General features: G+C 40.6%; 1 protein-coding gene across 49 annotated transcripts in view; it reads right to left on the reverse strand.

The window, feature by feature from the left end:
- Window positions 1–6,717: 6,717 nt before the first annotated feature.
- Window positions 6,718–21,169, reverse strand: part of MAGI1 (membrane associated guanylate kinase, WW and PDZ domain containing 1) — a 675,392-nt gene continuing 660,940 nt past the window's right edge. For 41 of the 49 annotated variants that reach the window (XM_055110110.2, XM_055110109.2, XM_055110107.2 and 38 more), the window contains 5 exons: window positions 18,037–18,130; window positions 17,847–17,907; window positions 16,660–16,803; window positions 14,395–14,533; window positions 6,718–10,326 (listed from right to left, as the gene is read on the reverse strand). In XM_055110110.2, the coding sequence (XP_054966085.1) occupies window positions 9,572–10,326; window positions 14,395–14,533; window positions 16,660–16,803; window positions 17,847–17,907; window positions 18,037–18,130 (1,193 nt within the window). In that variant the 3' untranslated portion in view covers window positions 6,718–9,571. The other 8 variants (XM_034956848.3, XM_003811595.6, XM_008963987.6 and 5 more) reach the window with 2 other exon arrangements.

Here is a 21,169-nt window from a genome sequence, read left to right on the forward strand (position 1 = left end):
GAATGTGGGTTGTTCTCACTGCTTTTTATTTTAGCAATGGGGAGGGTCATTTGGTCCCCTCTAAATAGCTTTTTTTGGTCTCTCCTTTCTTCCTCTATGGGAATAGGCAGTGAGTTTTTGTCCCTAAGGCTCACAGACACATTTCAGTTCTTGCTTCTATTTCTCCCCATGGCTATGGTAGATCTTTAGTCTCATGGGCCTTCCCTCCATGCGTGGAATAAAATACACACCCTTGGCCATGAGGCCTTTGCTCAGGTCTTGCTTCCTCCTTGGAAAGAGCTCTTCCTTCTTGCCTCCCTTTTTTCTTCTATCCAGATTAAGTCCTCCAATTACAGACACTCAAGGGCACCACATACACTCCATAGCTGTTACCACAATTTAACTCAATTATCCAATGTCTGTCTTTCCTGGCAGATTCTGAACTTCAGGAAGGCTGAAGTTTTATTGCTTATGTTTGACGCTGAGTGCCCAGCATCAAGCCTGGAAAATAATACTCAGTACATATTTGTTAACAAACTGCTTTGGCCTGATTTATATTTTTAGAAGACAATGGAGTGAGTTAAGGTCATCTAAGGTATAATTTCCCAGGGATAAGTGGAAAATCTAAATCATAAAATTCCTCCTAGAAGGGGTGGCTATAGGGAGGACTGTCAAATAGATGGGTTGGAGAGATAGATGACATTTTCACTAGTCTTGACACATTCTGCAGCCAGTAAAAGAGATACTATCTAGTTCTAGATTTCATGACTATCTCAAATGTACTCTTGATTTCTCCTTTGGTCCCAAATTAGGGCTGGTCATATCAATGGTACCTTCTGGGTCACTGGACTGGACCAGTGTTAGAGTTGCTTACATAAATACTAGAGCTTCTAGGTAAATGACACTTTTTGTCAGTAGCATTTTCCCAAGAATATTTTTCCCCTAAATTTTAAGGCTTGTATGTTATTTTGGTCATAGGAATGTCACACTCCACTCATTCACTCATAACACAATTATTTTTCAGCCCCAAAGTTGCCTGCTAAAATTATTTGTGGGTAGAGATGGGGGCAGAGACATCATAAATACTTTGGAAACCAAGAACTTGCTAGAAATAATTTTCCCTCTTCATGACTGCTGATTGTTAACTATTCAATATTCTCTTGTTAAGTTTTAACATACCACATGTTCTATTTAAATAAGAACATAAAATATTTCTCAAAAGAATTTAAGTGAAAAAATACTATAGCTTAATCTTGATTAAATGATGGTGTTTCTGACCTGTTCTTGAGAACAATTGTCCTTATTAGTGAATAAATTCAGTGGTGACAGGAATGTAAAACAGAATTCACAACTGATATATACATGTCCATTATGTTTCTATTTGGCTAATAATTTTGTGCAAGTAGGAAGGTTTTTTAGTTTACTTTCGGAAAATAATCTCACACCATCTTTTCTTTGAGCTGCTGCATCATCGCAACCTTAAAAAGGCAAGCATAGACACCTTATGAAGAAAAGAGAAAGCAAAGCAGACACATTCAATCCCCATCAGGCTATGGGGTTAAAGCTGATGGACAAGGGCATGGCTCTCTATTAAAATCACCTGGGGCCTTTTATAAACCCCGGCTACACCCAGAGCAACCACATCAGAATCTCTGGAAGTGGGCCCAGGCATCAGCGCTTTTCAAGCTCCCCAGGTGATTCCAATGTGCACCCAAGGTACGAACCATTGGTTCAGCGGCTCCGCTGAGCCTGGTAACTCTCATCTGATGGGAAAAGGTCCCACAGACTGCAAGCACTTTGCTAAAAACAGCTGCTCCCAATAAAAGAATGCAAATTCTCAGTAACATCGGTGTCACCAGAAAAAAGGAGGATTAGGAGTCACAATTTATCTCTTCAAAACTATTTAAACAAACCACTTAACAGTACCAGGTTTTAAAGTATAAAGTTCTTCACTGCAGCATGTTTTTGTAATAACAATTGCGTGTCCATAGGGGATTGGTTAAGTAAATTGTGGTCAACTTTAGAATATGCAGCTATGAAGAGACAGCACAATACTTTTGTTTACTGAGTATACAAACTATGTCCTGGGCGCTACTCCAGGACCTTGGAATTCATCAGATTCAGGACAAAGATTCTTGCCCTCATGAAACTTAATGAAGAAACTTATACTAGAAGAGGCCAGCTACGTAACTGGCAAGACTTGGTGCAAATTGAAAATGTGGGGATCCTTATTCAAAAATTACTGAAAATTCAAAACCATGAGAGCAGAGCATTAAATCAAGCAAAGGGCCCTTCTAAGTGCAAGGCCCTGTGTGAGTGCACGGGTTGCATCTCCACAAAGCTGGCCCTGATTATAAAGGAGACAGGTGATAAACAATAGACATCTTGGGAGGCTGAGGTGGGCAGATCACCTAAGGTTGGGAGTTTGAGACCAGCCTGACCAACATGGAGAAACCCCGACTCTACTAAAAATACAAAATTAGCCTGGCATGGTGGCGCATGCCTGTAATCCCAGCTACTCAGGAGGCTGAGGCAGAAGAATCCCTTGAACCTGGGAGGCGGAGGTTGCGGTGAGCTGAGATCGTGCCATTGCACTCCAGCCTGGGCAACAAGAGTGAAACTCCATCTCAAAAAAAAAAAAAAAAAAAATAGAGAGACCATGAGTAAGCACATAGATTACACACCATGTTAGAAGGTGTTGAGTGCCGCGGTGGGGAAAAGAGTAGAACACGGGAAACAACTTGCAATTTTAAATAGGGTGATCAGGGTAGGATGCATTGGAAGAATGACAATTGAGCGAGGATTTGAATAAAGGGAGGGAGTCAGCCATGGATATCTGAGGAAAGACCAGTCCCAGGCAGGGGACCAGCTAGAGCAAAGCCCCTAAGGCTGAGTGTGCCAGAGTGGAAAAGAGGGGCCAACCCCATCCCGGAGGACCTCAGAGCCTACTCTAAGGACTTTGACCTTTCACTTGACATTTTAAAAGAGTAGCTCTGCCTGCTACAGGGAGAGGAATCTGTAGGTGGCACAGGGAAAAGGCAGAGAGAACCGTAAGGAAGCTAATCCAAGAGTAGGGGAGAGAGAAGGACAAAGAATGGGAATGAGTGACGTATAAGAGGCTTTATTTTTATGTGTGTGTGTATATCTATATATCCTAACTTGAAGAAATACCCACAATATGTAAGGTAAAGGAACAGTTCATAACATAGTAAGGGCTAATGGCCCATTTTTTCATAAAAACTATATATACGTACACATATACCCATACAGTTATACACACACACACACACACACACACACACACACACACACACACACACAGAGAAAGACTAGAAATGTCACGAATCAAGCTGCTAATAACAGTTATTTCTGTGGATTGGGATTGACAGGTGTAAGGAAGAATGTCACTTTTTATACTTTCCTGAAATGCTTGAATCTTTTATTGTAAATATGCATTTGTAAATATGCATTCGTATTGTAAATATGAATTCGTTTTGTAAATAAAAACTCTGCTTTTAAAAATGGGGTATCATAGGATTGAGTGGTTCCTTTCTTCACACTCAAACATGGGGAATGGCTAGCAAAGACTGGATAGTACATAGACAGGCTTCTGTAACTTGAGAAAGATGTGGTCAACTTAAAAAAAATGAAAATAAGATTAGGTTTGAAACAAGGATCTGGAAAAAAAAAAGGCTAGTAAGGTGGGAATTTGTAAACCTGTAGAAAACCCAGTAGAATAGTAAATGATGGACCTTACCTAACAGAAGAAATTGGGTACAAAGTGTTCTGCATGTATTAATTAAGGTATAGGGAAGAGAAGCTGAAGGATTTAGGGTGGAAATAAAATGAACTCTTTTAATAAGAGGAAGGTAAACATGGGCTTGGGGACTTCTGAACTTTGAGAACTGCATGGTACAGGAGGGGTTTTCATGGTAACAATTGCTGCCCTGGACAGCCCCGGTGCCTAACTGGATTCTTTCCACCTCTCTCCAAGTCCGCTCTCCCATGGTGCTGTGAGGCCATCTTCCTCAAACTTAAACCTGAGCTGGTCACCTCTCCCTCCCCGAACACACACACAGCTCGCCGGAGGCCCTGTTAAAACTCTTCAGTGGTCTTCTGTTATTCTGAAGTCTACAATCTGGAACAAGGCCAGCCTGGCACAACCCTTATTCCCTTCACAATGCAACCCTTCCCTTCTAGACCACACTCCCTTGCACTTGGGCCTTTGCTCAGCCTGCACTTTGTTCCTTCTTTCACTGATTAGCTTCCTCTTCCTTCTGGCCTCACTTGAATTATAACCTTCTTCAATCTGGCTAAATTTCCTATTAGTTGCTATCAGAGGACCCCGTGCTTCTGCTTGGTATGCAGTTTGCAAGCATTTGTCTTCTCCCCACCAACTACGAGCACTTGAGACCAGGAACCAGGCATTTCTAGCCCCCACCATGTACCTGGCACAGAGCTGATCTTCAATAAATGTGTTGAGGAAATGAGAAATAGAGTAGCAAGCCTTGCCTATTACACGTGTAGGAATGAGCAGCCTTTCTGAGATATTTTCCCTTCAATTCCACAATCTTATGAGACCAAAGAGAATTTATTCTCTGAGGGATAAATATAAAGTACAGCACTTAATGGAGTGGTGTTTAGAGCTCTGGGCTATGAAGACCATGCCTTTATTCCCTCCAGAGACATGACAATAAAGACTTTTCAGTTAGGTGGAAAGGTGATGCAGTCAAGGGTAGCAGTCGCATGCAATACTTGAGTATTTACTGTATAATTCAACAGTTATCACTACTTTGCTTAAATCCATGTGCTTGCCAAGAGATCTTGTGCTTTGGATCCATTGGACACCTAATAACTACACTAATGAAGGAAAGCCACACTCCTCTTGCCTCTGACAATGACCACAATGCATAAAGACATCACTTAGGGGTGGGAGGAAGTAGTCAAACAATTTTCACAGAAGATCCACTCCTGCAAAAAACACCCTAAATCATTGTGTTGGAGAGGGCATTTCCCTTCACATAAGCCTCTAATGATTTGTATTGCCAAAGCACTTGGATCTCACTGTGCTAAACATCCACGATGCTGATGGTGTTGCCTCAAAGGAGAAATCGCTTGGAGGAACTTGAAAGGGCTTTTCCTTTTATGATTAATGCAGGCCACCAAAGGTGGTCTCGGATTGCCCCCAGCTGGAAAAATCCTGACGGCATAATTGAGTCTCTGCACATTTGGTGTGGCTGTTTACGGCGGGCAAAGAACTGGCATGACATAAGGGCTTTACAAACAGCTTCAACTGTTGGTTAAGCCAGGGACCACTTTGAGATGCCATCTTTTATAAAGGAGATACTAGGGAAGTGAGCAGAGTTCATAATTACCATCCTGGTGACAAAGCAAAATACAGCAAAGGAGATGGGTTGGAGGAAGGCGTACTATTCAACAAAATGCCTTTTGAATGCCCAGGAGCTTAGGTCCTGGAGGAAAACCCCAAACACTAAGTCATAAAAAGGAACAACCAAAAACTGTGTGAAGGAAACTGGAAAGTTATTCAACACTACCTGATCCACCCCCATGAATGTTAGGTCACTTGAGAATGGTTAACTTTCGTATCTAGTGTGACTTGGGAGTATATCTAATTCCACACACATCTACCTCCTGAAGTTAGACTTAGAGATGACTTTGTCTCAGTTTTCACAGCACAGCATTTTGGTTTCATATTCCTCAGCAACGGTTAAGTGTAGTATTTTGTTGAATAGTATGTACTATACTATTCATAATTAAAAGGCCTTCTTCCCCATTTTAATAGAGTGAGAAAATAATTTTTTCTTACAGGCACGGTGGCTCATGCCTGTAATCCCAGCACTTTGGGAGGCTGAGTTGGGCAGATTGCTTGAGCCCAGGCATTTGTGACCGGCCTGGGCAAAAGGTCAAAACCCCATTTCTATAAAAATACCAAAAATTATTTGGGCATGGTGGCATGCCCCTCCAGTCCCAGTTACTCGGGAGGTTGAGCAGGGAGGATCACTTGAACCTGGGAGGTTGAGGCTGCAGTGAGCTGCGATCATGCCACTGCACTCCAGCCTGGGCGTCAGAGTGAGACCCTGTCTCAAAAAAAAAAAAAAAAAGTTTTTTTCATTTATTTTGATTGGAAAATAAACCAGGACAACAAAAAGAGTAGAGTACTCATTGCCACGCAGAAATCTTCCTCAATTAAAAAAAAAAAAAAAAAGTTTGTGTCATTTACTGAGGACTCTTCTGATTGCCAAAGATGTGTATCTATTCTTAGCTCTGTGAAGTATGTCCTTTTACAGATGAGGAAATGGAGGCTTCAGAGGAGGTTAAGGAATGTGCCCAAGAATCACACCAGAAGTGATGAAGCTCTTAGCTTGGCAGGATTTGTTTTATTATCAGGGTTCTGTGCTATACTGTGCTGTGCTGTTTAAACTTTCATGTGCATACGGCATAGCTGAGGATCTTATTAAATGTACATTCTGACTCAGCAGGTCTGGAGTAGGGCTGAGAATCTGCATTTCTAACAAGCTCCTCAGTGATGATGAGGCAGCTGGTCCACAGACCACACTTTGAGTAGCAAGGCACTATGCTATTGCAATGGCGTAGATCCTGCTCTTTCAACACAACGGCATTTCATCAAGTAGGAGTCAGGGGCCCTCAATTGATTACTTGACCCTGATGCATTTGAGACAACATAGAGACAAGGAAGATATCAATCCAGAAGCAATAGTGGTTGTGGAATGCATACATTTCCATGTATTTTTACAGTAAAAATGCATTAAAAAATCTTTCACAAAAGAAACTTAAAAAATACAATTAGGGTGTTGAGTCCTCCCCCCCCCAACATTCTTTCAGGCATCAACTGTGTAACGGAGGGAGACAAATTCCTAAATCATTTGATTTCATCATACAAAATACTCATCCATTATCTCTCATCAAGACATTTACATTAAGTGGGGGAGGGGGGCGGCGGGATTAAGGAAAGTAGGCTCACAAGAATCAGTTTCCAATTTAAGGTTACAGCAGTTCAAAGAAAACTATATCTTTCTGCATAATGCATAGTCCCTGTACAGTACAATATTTCCAAACAAATCTGATGTGTGGAATTCAGGTGAAACTGCCACACCAAAAAGTCCACGGATTGAGACAAGCCCAGGTGGGTAGCACATAGATTTTAAATTGTCAAATATCATCTTACAACAAGAAGGACATCAAGATGTTAACTTCAGGATATATTCCCAAAATCCACCTTGATTTCATTTATTTAAAACTCTGGATCACAATTGAGAGCATCAGTCATTTAACATCACAGATTTTGTTAGAACTAGTGAGAAGAATCCTAGCAGTGGAGCCCTGGGAATAAAATCTCCAAGTCAGCTCTTAGGAACTTGATGAAAAAGAACATCATTATTCAGTTGTACTCTTCCTCAGCCTTACTACAGCTCAATGTATGCTTTGTATGGAAAACTTTAATAATAAAAATAGCATTCACAGACTTTTCCCTCCTTTTTAGCTACAGAATGTATATTGTGTCTGTTCCAGGAAAGGAACTTGTTTTATAAATGTCCACACAACTACAGCTACTCATTCTAATGTTATGTATAAACCCATAAGTCAAATAAAGCTATGAACAATGTAATATTTATATATGCATAGTGTTTTATAAAAAGATTGGCCCACATACTGCTTTTCATCAATACAGAAAGAGCATTAAGTCCATAGCACACTGCAAGAAATAAATGAGTGAAGAACAGAGAATGCAAACAAGTGCTTAATAATTCGCAAGCAGGCTCACCATGGAGGAAATGATGATATTCAAACCAACTAAAGCTTTAGAGAATTACTTATATAGTCTCCCATTTTAAAACAACTTTACATACCTGATTTAGTTTACATTAAAATATATCCCCATGAATCAATTTGTTCCATATTCAGAAATATAAACACATATCACATTCCTCACAGCTAAATTTTGTCATAAATTCTCTTTTATACAAGAAAAAAAGGCAACAGTTGTTTTCTTTTTTTTCCCAACAGGCTCTATTAATTACAATTTTTAGCTCTGTACACGCAATGATTGGCTGGTTTTCTTTTTTTTTTCTTTTTCCTTTTTTTTTTTTCTTACAGTACCATGGGAACAACAGTGATTGACTTGCAAAGTTTTCTGTCTGTATGGAAAATGCAAAACAGTACTACAGAAATACACAATGCACTGTAAGCAGCGGTTTGCTGTAGTGGTCCAACAGGTATAAGCAAACATTTTGGCTCAGCTAGGCAGTAATCCACTTAAACCACATCCCGGGGCTACGGCCGACCCAACCACAGCTCCTGTGGGATCAAAAAGAATGGGTCTGTTTAAAAATAAAAATTGTTATGTTTTGTGCTGCTGTCCAAAGGACTCAAAGGACAGAGTCATGAGGCAGAAGTTTCCCAACCAGATCTAGAACCACTGGGACCACTTCCTTCCTTTCCCTTCTACCAACCTAGAGACTTGGACTATGGTTTCAAAGTGAAATTGGCATTTCTAACAATGAATACCCACAGCCCTCACTTCTTTAAATATCAACAGAGAGGTTCCTTCCACCAAGGCTCATTGCCTCCTCCCCAGTTTGGCAAAGGGCAACCATGGGCTTCTACTAAAAGGGAGGCGGGCATGCTCTCCAAATTGGGGATCTTACGTCTTCCTCACACCAGGCACACTGTCCCCCATTCCATCTACTATTCAGCCTCCAATCAGACGAGACAACACGAAAGATGCTTGTTGTCTCTTCCTCGTAGTAATTGAGCAAAGCTGTGATGGCATTGCCTTCAATGAGATTTTATCAGATGTCGGAGATGATCACGAACCTGACTGTCTGTGCTTGGGCTGTATTTGGGTAAAGATGGCCGACATTTTTGTCTCCGTGCCTTCCTGGGCCAGGGAGAGTACAAACTGTTTTCTGAACCAACTATAACTCACAATATAAAACTTCTTTGTGCTGCGCAGTTTAGCTATAAATATCCTTCATTTGCAATAGTAGTCTTGTCATAGAGTTTGCTTACTTTTAGGATCATCGGCAAACCTAATCCATCCCCAAGGGTCCTCAGCTTTTACAAATAAAACTTTGCATTTTTGCTCTTTGCTTTTAAGAAAAACTTCCGACTACAGTATAGCACTATATCACTACATGACAGTCTATATCAAATTAATTAAACTTAATCAATAAATTCCCTTACTTAGAGAAAATGATCAACAGCCCCATTTAACCAGGAGAGAAAAAGATTGCCCAAAAACGGGAACAATTCTTGACGATTCTACAGGTTACGTAGAAACAAAATTTATATCCCTTTGGGCCAGCATTTGGCAAATAATTTCCAAAAAAGTATGCATTTAAAAATACTTTCTTTAATATGATACATCAGGCACAATACTTTTCATATATATTTTTTCTTATAAGATTTCAAATGCATAAAATGTTTGTTGTTATTCATAGGATCACCAGGTGTCAGATGCTTCATTAGGTAAGAAACTAAATAATTTCAGGTTTGTGACTTTCCTCTTAGAACCTTTGACACGGTAAAGGTTGGAATGTGACTCAGCATCTCAGATACTGAGGTCGGTGCTACATTCTTTGTAAGGTCGCCTTCTCTGCTCCGGGGGATGTCTGGAACTTCTGCCGGCATCCTGTTTCAGATTCGCCTCTTCCCTTTCTCGGTGGCTGGCTCTGTCCTCTCTGTTCCTTTTGTCCAGGGACCGCTCTCTCCTGCGCTCGGGGGAGCGTGCGCGCCTCCGGTCGGTGGACTTGGCCCTGCGCTCGGGCGAGCCCCCTCTCCTGCGCTCGGGGGACCTCCTCTGCTCCAGGAGTCTCTCCAGAGACCGTCTCCGCCGGCTGGGGGAGCCGTCTCTCCTACGGGTGGGTGACCGCTCTCGCCTCCGCTCCGGAGAGACGTCTCGTCTCTTCTCGTGCTTCTCCCTCCTCTCCAAAGTGTTGTCGGCGCTGCGGGTGCCCTCCCTCCGCTTCTCTGGGGACCGCCTCTTGGGGCCGTTGGCGGCTGCCGCGCGCTCGGCCTGCGCGTCCCTCCGTCCCTCCGGCGCCCGGTCCTTGGGTCGGCATGCCCCGCTGTCGGGTTTCCTCGAAGTCCCATTCCAGGTGTGGTGTTCATTGGGTTGTCTGCTATACTCTCTGCTGCCTTTCGGATCCCTTGCGTGTGCCCGCTTTTCCCCATGTGGTGATGATTTGTGAAGATCGGGTGGGTAACTGGACTCCAATGACGGATGCTGCCGGCGGTCGGGCCCGGCCCTCACTTCCGGAACACCTTGTGGACCGGTGGCGGGGCCGTGGCGGTCGCTGCTGGGGTCTGCCAGGAAAATAAACGAGAGCAACAGTTGGGTACGAAGGTCCCTCGGCTCCTGTCCCCGTTCCCACCCACACTCGAGACCTCATTAGTCACAACAAGCAAACAACTGTTAAAGCAGTCAGACTCAAAGCCAACTGAATCTTGTTAATTTAAGGATAACTGCACGTAGTTAGGGTTAAAAACTAGTACTTGTGGCTTTCAGCGTCTGGCTGACTGAATGTTCTCCATACCCGAGACATAGATCATTAAAGAACTGACAAAAATCAGTCATGATTTGAGTCTTTAAAGGCACAATCCAAATAGTCTGTCTAGAGGCATGAAAATTTCCTCTCTGTAGCTATCCCTTGTTCTTCCTTTCCCACCCCCCAACCCTTTTCCCCTGCGCCCACCCCTCTCCCACCCCCAAGAAAATATTCTTTGCTTTAAAGAATACTTGTTTTGATTTACTTAAAAATAATTTAGGGTATTGATGTGAAGAAGGGGCACCTGGGAAGCTTTCTGGAGCAGGGCAGGAATCATCTACATCTTATCTGGGTGGTGATTAAATGGGCGCATACAGAAGTGAAAAATCTACTGCACTGTATATTCAGGATTTATGCATTTTACCATATGCAGAAGTATACTTCTATTTAAAAAAAAATCCAGGGTAGCAGGCAAAGGGGATTACAGAGGCAACATGCTGGCCAGATGTTGATGACTGGCAAATGGGATATGTACGCAAGGGCCCATTAAACTGTTCTATCTGTATTATTCAACTACTTTCTCTACTTTTGCACACATTAAAAAATAAGGAACTGTTTTTAAAAGGTGTTTTCTGATAGATAAAAGGTAGGGGAAGAGAAGCTGCTAGGTACACATTTGAGATTGGATGGGGGTCAAATACAATTTTTGGTTTAGAGGCACTTTTTCTTTATGATATGGGAGGCAGTCATAATGACATCTAAGAGCTTGGAGTCACTGGGCTGCTTCCTATAACATCAAGGTTTCTACAGGTTTAAAAGCAGGGCAGCCCATAATGGCCCCTATTTGTCATTATTCAATATTTGAAATGACAGTGCAAATGTTTTAGGCAGTGTCCTGAATTGAGGAGAGCTCTTTTCAAAGCTAGGATGCTTTGTTGCAACTAAACCCAACAAGTCATCCACATGACACCATTCCAAGCAAAGCACCTGAAACAAGGCACTGCAGTCTGGAGGGCAGACTTGTATGACAGTCAGAGACTAAGGGGTCACTGGGGCTCTTTAAGGATCTTTCATGAGCCAACAAGGTCAATATTTAGCAATTAACCTGTTTCATGACAACTTCCCAAAACCTAGAGTGGGTTTTTAACAAAAAGCAAGTGAAAAGCCAAAAGCAGGGGTCAGCCAACTTTCTCTAAAGGGCAATAGTAAATAATCTGGGTGTTTTGGGCCACACCATCTCTGTTACAGCTATTCAGCTCTGCCACTGTGGTATAAAAACACAGGCAACACAAAAGTAATGGGCGTGCCTATGTGTCAATAAAACTTTACTTACAAAAACAGGCTATGGACAGGATTGGGCCCATGGACTGCAGTTTGCAAAGAGATACCTGACCAAGCAGGAAATCTCGTCTTCCTATCTAGCAAAGCCCTATGATACAGGGCTCCATGATACAAGGTTCATTCTTTCTAAATACTGGGTTGGCTACGAGAATGAACAAAGAACAGGTTCTTAACAAAGGTCATTTGAAGATGTGGATACAGGAAGGCACTTGGATCACCAGTGGATTCTTATGCCTACTTTTAAGACAAGGGAAGGCAACACTTCAACAGGGTCAGCGTTGTACTTACAATTCAAAGAACGCAGGGTGCTCAGAATGAATTGCCAAACATATCAAAACAGAGCTAAGCAGAAGCAATGAGGAAATTAGGCCACAGCACAGAAACACCTAGTATTGATTGAGCTACAAACCGTAGTTTGATTATGGCCCATAAGGTAGAAGCAAGCCTCCCCGAGCTTTTCATTTCTCATACATGCAGCGATATTAGGAGGTATCATCGCTGTGGAAGGGAGGGCCCAGCACCAAGAACAGTCAGAGAGAAAGAGAAAGAGAGAAAGAGAAAAAGTTGAACATTTAGATTCCCTATAACACAGAGGAAAGAAAAAAAAATCTACATTTGTTAACATAGGGCAAAGAGAGTTTATTTGTCCAGTCAGACAGTCTAAGGCAACACTCAAATAAGGCTGCAGAGACCGCAATCGGAACAGTGACATTTTTAGACAGCCATAAGGTGACTCGAGAACCCAGACAATGAATGCATCCTTTTTTGTTTTGTTTTGTTTTGTTTTGTTTTTTCAAACAACTGGAACAATGACAGGCTGGCATAGGAGAGCATTAACAATAAACAACAAAAGAACAAAATCCCTTCCCACCCCCACCAAAGACCGCGGCAGTTAAATTAAGTACAAAAAACTCATTACAAAAATAGCCTCACAGAGAAGCAGGTTCCAATCAAGTCAGAAAAAAATTGGAACTTAACATATTATAACCCATTTGTGACTCTAATCAATGGAATTAGAGAGATTTAGTCCAAGTGACGCATGGAGACATTACAGTAGCACAACCCTGGCAGGTTCAACCCTTCTTGGAAAACCATGTATTTAAATGATCTTTATTTTTAGCCCAAAGAACATTTGTTAGTGTTGGATTTTCATCCTCAGTGCAACAGACATAGGTTTTGAGAAGGTACACAGGTTACTGACGATGACTCTCAAATGAAATATCACATCCAACAGAAGCATAGGGAAGACAGAAAAGGGAGACGATGTTACACAGTTTCAGTGGTATCAATACACCTAATGGTCAGAAGTTCAGTACAGTGCACAGCCACGGCATCTTAATGTTGTCAAAATACTTCCCCTGTGGTTGGCCATGTCTATAGGGGCCTTGTCTAATACCCACCCTCCCCCTGTACCTCGGACCCCTCGTATTTTGCACCTGTACAAATGTCCAACACCTGGGAAGGCTGGCCCTCCAAGGAGCTATCCTTCTCCTTGAGCTGCATCTGAATTAAACATCTCATCAAGTCCAAAATGCAACTGAGAATTGTGCAGAATGACTTTCAGAAAAGAGGGTGATAATAGATAAATCCCTAATAAAGGGGACCAACGTATCTGGGGACCATTCAATCACAGTTTCTATAGAAACTTTTGTAGACCTTTGGTTGGGAAAAAAAGCCCTACATCTAGGGCATAGCTTCTTTTTTTTTTTTTTTTTAATTTTAAACACAAATCTCAAATAAATAGGACATAATTATTATCATATACAATATTTTGCCATCAGAACACTAAGCTATGTAAAGATCATTGCTGTCTACTCAAATCAAGTCTAAAGATATGACAAAGGAACTCTATGTATAACCTGGCTTTCCTCATAGGAAAGGTATAGTCACATGTTTCCCTCATGATGAGCACTGGGAATTTATTTCATCCTTTATCATTTAAAAACATTATGGCTAATATATTAACAGTTTTTGTTTGTTTGTTTGATAGTAGTGGGCTCAGATGGTCTGATTTGGGGTAAGACACCAGTTGGGGGATGGAGAAGTGTTGTATACAGAGCATAAAGGAGGTGAGCAAAGCCCCCAAATCTCTCAAAATTTCATGCCTCTTAAATAAAGACACCAAGTAACCAAAAAGGAAAAAATAATTGTGCCTCAACATATCACTCAGGAAACCTGCTTTCCTGCTTCTTAAAAGGAGTATATAGTCATTTTGTGCTAACAACTGGATCTGAGGAACAGTTTGGCACAGTACAAACAAACATTCCTTCGCTCTTGGTCGGACTAGACAAAACGTTCTCTCTGATTATCAGAAAGGGGGCTATAAAGATCTTGTCTTAGGCCATGCCCCAGTCCACGTAAGCAAGCAAAAGGATGAAATGTGTAGAGATTTCAGAACAAGCGAGGCAAATAATCACATGGTGCGAGAGGCTGGTAAGACACTGGTGAATAGGGGAAACAAAAAAGACTTTCCTGCTGCCGTTCTGGAGACAAATTCATGGAGTCATGCCAGGGAAGGAAGGAATGTTTTCATAGTTTGACCCACCATATTCTGGTACTGAGCCGTCTCCCCGCTTCAGAAACAGACGAACTCTGCGGCCACCATTCTTAATCAGTTCTATAGCTCGAGAATGCTTCATGTTTTTGGTGGTCTCACCATTGATCTCTAAAATTTCATCACCAATCTGCCAAAGCAAAAGAAAACTAAGTGAGATTTGAAATTCATGTACGGATTCACCAAATGTTTATTAAGCACGTGGCAGAACATCTATTGCTTTGGAGGTGGCAGTGACAAAAACAAACAGAAATCCCTGCCCTCATGGAGATTATATTCTAAAGAGGGAAAGACAATTTAAAAAATTAGAAAACTACATATATGCCAAATTACATGAGAAAGGGGGGGAAAAAGCAGTAAGGGCATGTTAATGGTTGGGGTAGGCAGCTTTTAAGAAGGCTCCCATGATTTCTGCCTCCTTGCATTCACAACCTGTGTAACCTCCCCCTGCCTTTGAATGTGAGCTACGTCAAGTGACTTGCTTCTAATAAACAGAATATGGCAAACATGATATCAGTTCAAAGATCAGGTCATAAAACGATTTTGTCATCTGTCTTACTTGCCCTCTTTTCTTCTCTCACTTGTTTGCCCTGATGCATGTTATGAGCTATCCTCTGGAGTCCCATGATAATGAAATGAGGGACTGCCCTATAAGGCACTGAATCCTGGTAACAACCATGTGAGTGAGCTTAAAAAGCAAACCCTTCCCCAGGTGAGACTTCAGATGAGACCATAATCCTGACTGATATATTGAATGCAGCATTCACTTTGTGTCAGCCACTATTTTAGACACTGGAAATAAAAGAATAAATAAGACGAGGCAGATCCCCACTCAAATAGAGCTTATATTCTAAAAAGAGGAGGAATGGCACTGGCTTTCAAGTCTACAGTCTTTAATTTGAATCCTATCATTTGGTAACTGATTTGCTCCCAGTACTTTAACTTCCTGGAGTCTACTTTCTTACTTATAGAAGAGGCTGATAATACCACTCACACCTACCAAGCTGCTGGCATCAAATCAGGTAATACATGTAAACCTGTCATGTAAACTATACACCATTATACAAAGTAGCATAATAATATTTCATTTGATTAACTTTTTAAAGTGATTAAATTTTTAAAGTAATTTAAAGTAAAGTAATTTAAGGTAATTAACTTTTTAAAGTGATTAAAAGGCAAGGGAAAATAAATTCCTTATATCTGAAATTTCAAACAAAAAAAATATATACCACCATGTATCTCCCCTTGAATATATACATGCAAAAGAAAAGAATATGAGAGAAAGTGGTATACTGTTTGGCCCTGGACACTGTATTTTTACTACATTTTTCACTGTTTAATTTTCTTAAAACACATTCAATGCTCTACCTTCTCAATTTTAAATGTTAAAAAATTCACTCTGAAGAAACTTAAACATCAAGATTGTGGCTTAAGTGCAAGTGTTACGATCCTCACCCTTAATCAGTTTTTCCCTTTTTCTGCTCAGGCCCAACTGCATTCACTTTTTTCCTTTCCTGGCCTGACTGTCTTGATTTCTTTTAATTTGTTGTAAATGGCTCTCCATGGGCAATTCCCAATCTATGTGACCTATCTATGGGTAGATGATTTATGTTTTCTTAATCATCTAATCTGCCCAGGAGAACAGCACATTCATCTACAGTAACAGATATTAGCGAAACAGAGCAGAGTGGACTTTTGGCATTTATGTATTAAAAATTTGTAGCTCTTACTACAGAGCAACTCTGAATATTCATGCCACAGAGCCCTGGCTCTTTGCTAAGGCAGAGAGTAGACTTGCTGTCTCTGAGCCTAAGGTAAGACCACTGGTAACCAGCTAGAGGATAAGTAGACCTCACTGCCCAGAATCTACAGGGCCATATGGCTTTCCTGCTTTCTAAGCATCCCAGGGTACCCCAGAATTCCTGTCAAGTGATGTGCCTGCCCCATGACATTAAGCACAAAAACTACAGAAATGGGCTCTGAAAAATATCTACTTTAATATATTTGAAAGTAATTTAAATCCTTTATTCCCTATATCAACCCCAAAGAGTTGGAAGTGTTCACCTAACTTTAGCATCTATAATTAATTGTGCTTTAGGCAGAAATATTTGGTAGGGTAGGAGTCATGCACTTAAGAGAATCATGAAAGCTACAGAAAATGTAATTCTTATGAACATGAACATTCTAACCATATATGACAAGAATTCACTGCAGATGGTTTATTTGCACCTACCCCAGACTCCTCTCTCCACTTACCCTCATCTTTCCACACCTCTCCGCAGGACCGTCCTCTGCTAAGCGCAGAACATAGAGGTCCATGTTATACTCTCGGCCTCCTCGAAGGCTAAAGCCAAATCCCTTGGCTCCTCTTTCCAGTTCCACAGTGTAAAAATCTTGCTCCTATTTAAAGAAATTAAATGCAATCATTCTAGGAGAACTAATATCCATAGGACCCTTCCTAAACATTCTTGGCAAAAAGGCACAATCTCTATCCCCCTCTTGGTGACTCTTGTTTATTAATAATCTTGATTCATCCTCATTAATCTCAGAAGTCACAGATCCAGAATTTGAAAACAGTTATGAGCATGTCTATATGCATCTGTGTATTTATTATAACATATGTGGATTAAAATTTAATCAGTGAGGCTGTGATTTGCATTTGGGGAAGGACAATTCCTCATTACATGATACCAGCCACCTGGCTGCTGGATGCCCAGCCTCCCTGACCTGTGTCCAATAAATGCTGGCTGCGCCCATCATGAGGATACCAACAAAACCTCTCCAAATCCTGATCAAGGAAAATTATGAAGGGACAACTGAAAGCCCCCAGGCAACCAGTAAAGAAAGAACCCAGCTGGGCACTTGTAATACCAGCTACTCAGGAGGCTGAGACAGGATGATTGCTTGAGCCCAGGAGTTTCAGTCCAGTCTGGGCAGCACAGTGAGACCCGTCTCTTAATAATAATAATAATAAAAGGAATCTGTTTAATTTTGCATCACCCAAAGTTCCTCAAATTTGTTTCACCTGCTAGTATTTTCACACTCTCCCTCGCCATCCTGAGGACAGGCATTTTGGTCTATGGATCTCACCTTAAATTCTCAAGCCTGAAAAACACCTTATCAAAAAGACATTGGCAGAAGCATGTTTATGAATACTATGAGTAGATATTGGTTGCTTTGCTTTCTCTAACTGCCGATCTTTGTGACAATTACTGCTTTTCATTTTTTTTCCCCTAGAAAAGGCTATCTAGGAATATTTTAAGGTAGTAAAATAAAATGTTATTTCCTAGACAATCAAATGTAAGTATACTTTTGGTAAATCACCTCACAAAAGGTTATTTCTTTTAAATTAAAGGTGCTTCAAAAAATATCCCATAAAAGTAGCTTGAGAAAGTTGGAAGGAAATGTGCAAAGTATAGAGAAAAAAGAGACATGGTGCTCACCTGTGTTGCTTGGGGTGCTTTGAACTCAAATTGAGATTCCTGCTTTGGTTTGGTGGTATTCCTGCCAAAGTGAAAGAAATAAATATAAGAGCAACCCATTAGCAAACTGAGAAAGAATCAAGGACATATATTGTCATGCTGGGAGTTACTTTTTTCCCCTTTAACAAAGGAAACCAAAGTCATGTCTGACCTTGTCTCCTGGGTCCCTTGCTGAGAAGGGGTGTGTGTGGTGGTGATGGTGGCAATCTTCTCTGCATTGGTCAGCAAGGTGGCATTCGAGGACTCTGCAAAGAGGGACAGAGCATAAAGAAATGAAGACCCCAGAGAAGACATCCTCCAGCCAGGAGGTGTGCAGAAGCCCTGTATCTGAATAACAAGTGTGACTTCTCTGTCCCCATTTCAAGCAGTCTGACTTGAATTTCTAGACAATTAGGAGTTTAATAAACCATTTTAAGATCTTCTCTGATGTGGGTCATGTATGTCCCCATGACCCTCCTCCCAAACAGACACCTCCACAAATAAAACAGAGTTTGCCAAAGAAAACACTGCTCTAAAATTCTAGCCAAGGTATATGTTTCTCACTCCTCCCCTGCCACTGAAAAAAGGCAGTCCCATCAAAGTGCTGCACCACAGCAGAATTCTCTTCCAGAACTTTAAAGTCTGATAATTAATGTCTCTACCCATGTTTCCTGCAATTTATCAGCAATATTTAGTGAGTCGGCTTAATTTCCTCAACTGAATATTAAAATCAGAAGTGTACTAACAACTTGTTAAACACACATATAATATCCACTTTCTTTCCCACTGCTTTTAATAAAGCACACCTGAAAATATGGAACTCTTGACAGATCTTGTTTGGTATCACTCATGAAAAGTCCTATAGTAATAGCTATATGTTCTTTACTAATAATTTCTTCATTAAGACCAAGGCAAGTAGCAACCAACTATGAGCAAGTTGTATTTTTAATATTTAATTGTAGGTTGACTGAAACTCGTCATACATTTTCTAACAAAGAAAATGCTAAATGTGGTGTTAGGTTCCATTATAAGATTCACCTGTGCATGCCCATTTAATTCAGTGCACCATCAAATCTAGAAGTTACCAGGAGACCTATGGCTTATAGTAGGCACTTTCGTGTTTACTGAATACATGTATCTTCCCATCACATTTAACTATTATATGGGAAAATATGTTAACTATTCCAAACTGAGATACCTATAATAAATATCTTTCCACTGGAGTCCTGGAACAAAAGACATCCCACAAATCCCAACTACCTGTGGTCTATCTTCCATTTACATTTCCCAAGGATCTTACTCAGCTTTGGTCCGGCTTCCTGCTATTTTATTTTCATGACACATAGTGGTTAAAAGCATGGGCTTGAGATTCAGACCTGGGATCAAATCACCTTTTTTTTCTACTCATTAGCTGTGTGCCTTATTTTTCTCATCTGTTAAAATGGGGTGATGACAATAATTCCCCTCTCATGGATAAAAGTATATGCAATGTTTAAGCTCTGTGCCTGACATACAATAAGCACTCAATACACATTTATTACAGCTACTACTTTTTATTACTATGAGACCTTGTATAAGTTATTTAAGCTCTCTGCAAAAGGAGAAAGTCGAAATATGATTTCAACAGTTAATTTACTGCAGCCATAAAAGCCCATTATTCTTCTAGCTAAGGCACAAGAGTAAGAAGAAAATAACTAAATCAAGTGAATTGTTAGGTGAATCCCATTCATGTTTTGGGACAATGTTTCCCAAAATCTGTTTTACCAATCATTTCCTATGCACTCCTCTGAGTCTTTACTACACCAATATGCCTGTGACCGTCCAAGCTGGGGAGGTGGTGTTTCTCAGGCTTACTGGGAGACAGTTTAGCACAATGGTGACTAGGTCAGATTCTGGAGTCAGACTGTCTTATCTGACTTTGCATTCTATGCTCTTCAATTTCCTGGATGGGACTTAAGCAAAGTTACTTAAATTCTCAGTGCCTCAGTTTTCTCATGTGCACATTGGGAATAAGAGAATTATCTAAGGAAATTGGGGCAAAGATGATCCAAGAAGATTGTTTGGAATAGTGCCTGGCACACAAAATCTGCTCAGAAGTGATTAGCATATTTTTGGTACCATGTGTTTATTATTGTCATCATAATGTTAAAAGCATATTGTTCGTCTATTTTAATGACACTATTTTAACAGCAAATTATTTTCAGAGCTTTTGGAGGAAAACTAGCTCCTTCATATGACTCCCATTTGAGGGCAGTTAACCAGCAGAACCAAGGTGATGAATCAGTGATATTTTATAAAGTACGCTCACTGTGTCACTAAATAGGACAAACAAGCTGTATAGCCCATCGCTGTGACTCTCCAGAACTTTCATAAACACGTGTATTGGTCTTTTAGCAAACTTCATATTGCTCATTGCAATTAATTTTATGGAGACTCTCAGAAATCACCAGGTTGTTCAGGCCATGGGGAAATCACAATCAGGATACTAAAAAGAATGTCTCCTTGTAATCAAAGTGATTATAATCATTGAATTGTACAGAGTTTCCTCTTTACAGTTCTTGTGTGTTGTTGGTAGCCAGAGTTTTCTGAGCAGATCAGATTCCATTCTCAAACTATTTTTATTTTTCTGCTGCTTTCATAATTTGATGAGATAATCACCCAATACACAGAATTCCTTTATTATTTTTATTCCTATCTTTATTTGCTATTTTTTTTCCTCATCTGTATGTCTGTGAAACTCTTTTTTGGGTTGAAGCTTAATTTTAAGCATAGTAAAATTAACATTTAGCATGCAAATGTCGATTTGACCTTGCTGAATTTTCCTCATTTGTTGTTTATCTTAATCTATGAAGCACCACCATTTAATGATCGTTTAAACGTGCCAAGCACTGTGCTAAGTCCATTACCACATACTTCATTTGACTCTCACCACTCAATAAAATAGGTGCAATTATGGCCCCAGTTTACAAATGAAGACACTGGGGTGTAGAAAATGTGGGTAATACGTCTAAGGTCACTCAGGCAGCAGGTGGAGATACTGGGAATTAAACCCAGGACCTGCCTGACAGTGAACTTTTAGTTTTCAGTTTACATAGGAATTATGTGTTGGTATTGAGGAAATCATATCTAATTGGAACATTCCTTTCAAAAAAGAAATAATTTTATTTTACTGTATAAATACTACCAACTTCACCAAGCAGTATCAGAGATGAATTAAAATATGAAACACCCTGCTTTGATGGCTAGATTTTATAAGCCATCCTCAGAGCAGCACCAAAATAATTTTAGGTATACCCTAGATTTCC

The sequence above is a fragment of the Pan paniscus genome, chromosome 2, assembly GCF_029289425.2.
Source record: "Pan paniscus chromosome 2, NHGRI_mPanPan1-v2.0_pri, whole genome shotgun sequence".
Lineage (NCBI taxonomy): Eukaryota > Metazoa > Chordata > Mammalia > Primates > Hominidae > Pan > Pan paniscus.